Source organism: Arachis ipaensis, chromosome B06 (assembly GCF_000816755.2).
Source record: "Arachis ipaensis cultivar K30076 chromosome B06, Araip1.1, whole genome shotgun sequence".
Lineage (NCBI taxonomy): Eukaryota > Viridiplantae > Streptophyta > Magnoliopsida > Fabales > Fabaceae > Arachis > Arachis ipaensis.
Window position 1 is genome coordinate 37,569,100 of NC_029790.2, and position 4,333 is coordinate 37,573,432.

General features: G+C 32.2%; 1 protein-coding gene across 1 annotated transcript; it reads left to right on the forward strand.

The window, feature by feature from the left end:
- LOC107646792 lies at positions 1,807-3,063 on the forward strand. Its single transcript, XM_016350948.1, has one exon. It carries the CDS (start codon positions 1,807-1,809, stop codon positions 3,061-3,063), a length of 1,257 nt encoding a protein of 418 aa, XP_016206434.1.

A 4,333-nucleotide genomic window follows, 5' to 3' on the forward strand; every position in this document is an offset into this window, starting at 1 on the left:
ATTATTCCTTAAAAAAATTATTATATTTTTGTTGTTGTTTAGATTATTATATTTTTTATGAATAAATTGTCATTTATATTCATGAAAGATATAAACGCTGTGTTTTACTCAAATTTTTGTTAATGTCTAAAATAAAAATGTGGGTATCTCAATGTCGCAATTGTAACGTCAAATAAAATTAAAAGGAATAAAAGTAACAAATAAACATATAAATACAAGGTGCCGGTGGCAAAGTAAAATGGAGAAATTAAAAGAGAAAGAAAGAAGAAGATGAAGAAGAACAAATAAAAAGTAAAGAAATTTGATTAAAAATAGAAAATAAAGTACAAGTTTGAGTTCAGACTTCAGAGGAATTACTTAAGATTTCCAGTTTTACTCTGTGATGTCAGGGAGGCTGAGAGCGTTTTTGAGTCTCCAAGTGTTTTCCAAGAAGAACTGAACTGATTACAATGTTTTCATAAAGCTCTATTTATAGACTAGCCTAATGTCAGCTGACAGTTACTCTTTGTACACCACTTGCGAAAATTTTGAATTGCACTCGTAACTGTTCTCACACTTGTTTCCTTGACGACTGTCCTGTACCCTATTTTGACGCTCCATGTTAATAACTGCTCTTGCATATAGCACGTCCTATAATTCAAGCTTAATTCAAATTTTGAATAAAAACAGCTTCTTTGCTAGTGAATTAGAAGCTTCCCCTAATATATTGAATCTGGCTTCATAAGTTAATAATCAGTGGCGGATCCACGGGGGACCTAAGGTGGCCATGGTCCCCCCCAAAATTTTTTAAAAAAAAATAGTAAATAGTAATAATTAATAATATTAAATTTTTTTATATATAATATTAAAAAAATATAAGTTACAAAATTTTATAAATTAAAATAACTAAAAACTGCACTATGTATTGGATATTTGAATTATTGTTGCTCTTGTTAACAAATAGCCCATTCTAATAATTAATAAAAATGGTTCTATTATACTAGCCCAAGCCCATACTATTAATTAAAGTAACCCTAGTACATTTTTCAAATATTTGTTTCAAACCATGAGAGGCATCAGCGCCACTTTTCTCTCTCTTTTAGTGGTTCCCAAACTTTTGGTCTTCTACTCTTCTCATTCTAATTTTTCTTCCATACTAAAACAAAACATATTGAACAACCTGTGACACAACTTGTTGAGCAAGATATTCAACCCCCTGCTTCCAAAATAACAAGGACTGAAATAGATCAAGTTAATATTGATACATTGATGCGTGATCCCGGAAAGCGTCCGCAAATTTGGAATTATCCTATCAATCAACAAGATGAAATCTGTAGAGCATATATAAAGTTTGGACCATATCAATTTATTACGGATGAGTACCCTCTTTCTGGTCTAGAAAGTCATCCTCGTCGTTTCAAAGCTCATTGGTTTAAGAGTTTTTCTTGGCTAGAATATTCGCTAGAAGTGGATGCTGCATTTTGTCTTCCATGCTATTTATTTTCTAGAAAATCAAGTCCATTCACATCAGGAGGATTTCGCAATTGGAAAAAAGTGAATAATGGAAAGGATTGTGCATTTTTATCTCATGTGGGTAAATCTCTTAATTCTCCTCATAATATTGCTGTTAAGTCTTGTAAAGATTTGCTTAATCAGTTATGTCACATTGACAAAGTATTGGCTAAGCAAAGCTCACAACAAGTTTTAAGCAATAGATTGCGTCTTAAAGCCTCTATTGATACTGTCAGATGGTTAACGTTTCAAGCTTGTGCTTTTAGGGGACATGACGAGAGTCATGAGTCTCAGAATTGAGGAAATTTTCTTGAAATGTTAAAATTATTAGCTTCTTACAATAAAGAAGTGGATGCAGTTGTTTTGGATAATGCTCCTCAAAATGTAATATACACATCACCTTCTATTCAAAAGGAAATTCTACATGTTTTTGCTAGAAAGGTGCAAAATGAAATTCGCAATGAGATTGATAATGCAAAGTTTTGTTTGATTGTTGATGAAGTTAGAGATGAATCTAGAAGAGAACAAATGGCACTTGTTGTTAGATTTGTTGATAAGCATGGATTTGTCAAAGAAAGGCTAATAGATGTTGTTCATGTCAAAGATACTACTTCTGCTACTCTAAAACAAGAGATTTGTTCTGCATTATCTCATCACAATCTCAACATTCAAAATGTTCGAGGTCAAGGGTATGACGGAGCTAGTAATATGCGTGGAGAGTGGAAAGGGTTACAAGCTTTAATTATTCAAGAATGTCCTTATGCATATTATGTTCATTGCTTTGCTCATCAATTACAGCTAGCTCTTGTTGCTGCGGCTAAAGAAGTTGTTGATGTTCATGCTTTTTTCCAAAGTTTGAGTAATATTATCAATGTTGTGTGCTCTTCTTGCAAACGCAATGATGAATTACAATCTGCTTATGCAACTGAAATTTTCCATTTAGTTGCAACTAATCAAATTGAAACAGGAAGGGGAGCAAATCAAATTGGCACATTAAAAAGATCAGGAGATACCAATAGCGTGATAGATTTTCAATTGAAAGAGCTAAATAGTAGATTTAGTGAGCAAGCAACCGAGCTCCTCATATTGAGTACATCTTTAGATCCTAAAGATGCTTTCAAGTTATTCAGTGTTTGCAACATATGCAATCTTGTAAAGAATTTCTATTCTTTAAATTTTTCTGAGCAAAAAAAGATTCAATTGGATTATGAGTTACAACATTATGAACTTGATGTGGTTAAAGCTCCAGATTTTCAGAATTTGTCTACTCTTGCTGAATTGTGTCAAAAATTGACAGAGACAGGAAAATCAAATATATATCCTTTAATTGATAGATTAATTCATCTTGTTTTGACTCTTCCTGTGACAACAGCAACAACTAAACGGGCCTTTTCAGCTATGAAGATTATTAAAACAAGGCTTCGAAACAAGATGGAAGATGAATTTTTAGCAGATTGTATGATTGTATATATTGAAAAGGAAATTGCTTCAAAATTCAATTCAGAGATGATAATTGATGATTTTAGTTCCATGAAGCATCGTCGAGCAAGTTTAAAAATATCAAAATCTTAAAGTATGTAGTTGAACATTGACTTTTATATAATATAATTACTTTTTTGATATATATGTGGTGCACGAAATTGTGATCTCCAGGTTTGAACAATCCCTGGTAATGGCTCCAAAAACTTGGTGCTCTGTCAGTCCTTCTTCAACCTCTGAATTTGATTTTTGCTCAAGTCCCTCAATTTCAGCCAGAAAATACCTGAAATCACAGAAAAATACACAATCTCATAGTAAAGTCCAGAAATGTGAATTTAACATAAAAACTAATGAAAACACCCCTAAAAGTAACTAGATCCTACTAAAAACATACTAAAAACAATGCCAAAAAGCGTATAAATTATCCGCTCATCAATATACTACAAATCATATTTTATTAATTTTTTGTTATATTTATATTTAATTGGCCCCCCTCTTATGAAATTTATGGTTCCAAATAAAAAGTAAAGAAATTTGATTAAAAATAGAAAATAAAGTACAAGTTTGAGTTCAGACTTCAGAGGAATTACTTAAGATTTCCAGTTTTACTCTGTGATGCCAGGGAGGCTGAGAGCGTTTTTGAGTCTCCAAGTGTTTTCCAAGAAGAACTGAACTGATTACAATGTTTTCATAAAGCTCTATTTATAGACTAGCCTAATGTCAGCTGACAGTTACTCTTTGTACACCACTTGCGAAAATTTTGAATTGCACTCGTAACTGTTCTCACACTTGTTTCCTTGATGATTGTCCTGTACCCTATTTTGATGCTCCATGTTGATAACTGCTCTTACATATAGCACGTCCTATAATTCAAGCTTAATTCAAATTTTGATAAAAACAACTTCTTTGCTAGTGAATTAGAAGCTTTCCCTAATATATTGAATCTGGCTTCATAAGTTAATAATAATATTATCTTATATTTATTTACTTAAAACAAATTATTTTTTTCTAAGTGATAATAATTTTTTGCCTAACAAGATGCCCTCCAAGATTTCTCACTTGAAGATATGCAATGATTGAAAGTGAGAAAACTTAGTTGTTTATTGACATACTCTTTTTTTGCTTTGGACCTTGACTTTAACCGCTCAGTCTCAAGTTTTCACTTGACACTTACACGCCACAAGCACATGGATAGGGACAGCTTGGTTTAGCCGCTTAGACCAGGATTTTATTCCTTTAGGCCCTCCTATCCACTGATGCTCAAAGCCTTGGGATCCCTTTTTTATTTGCCCTTGCCTTTTGGTTTTAAGGGTTATTGGCTTTTTCTGCTTGCTTTTTCTTTTTCTTTTTTTTTTCTTTTTTT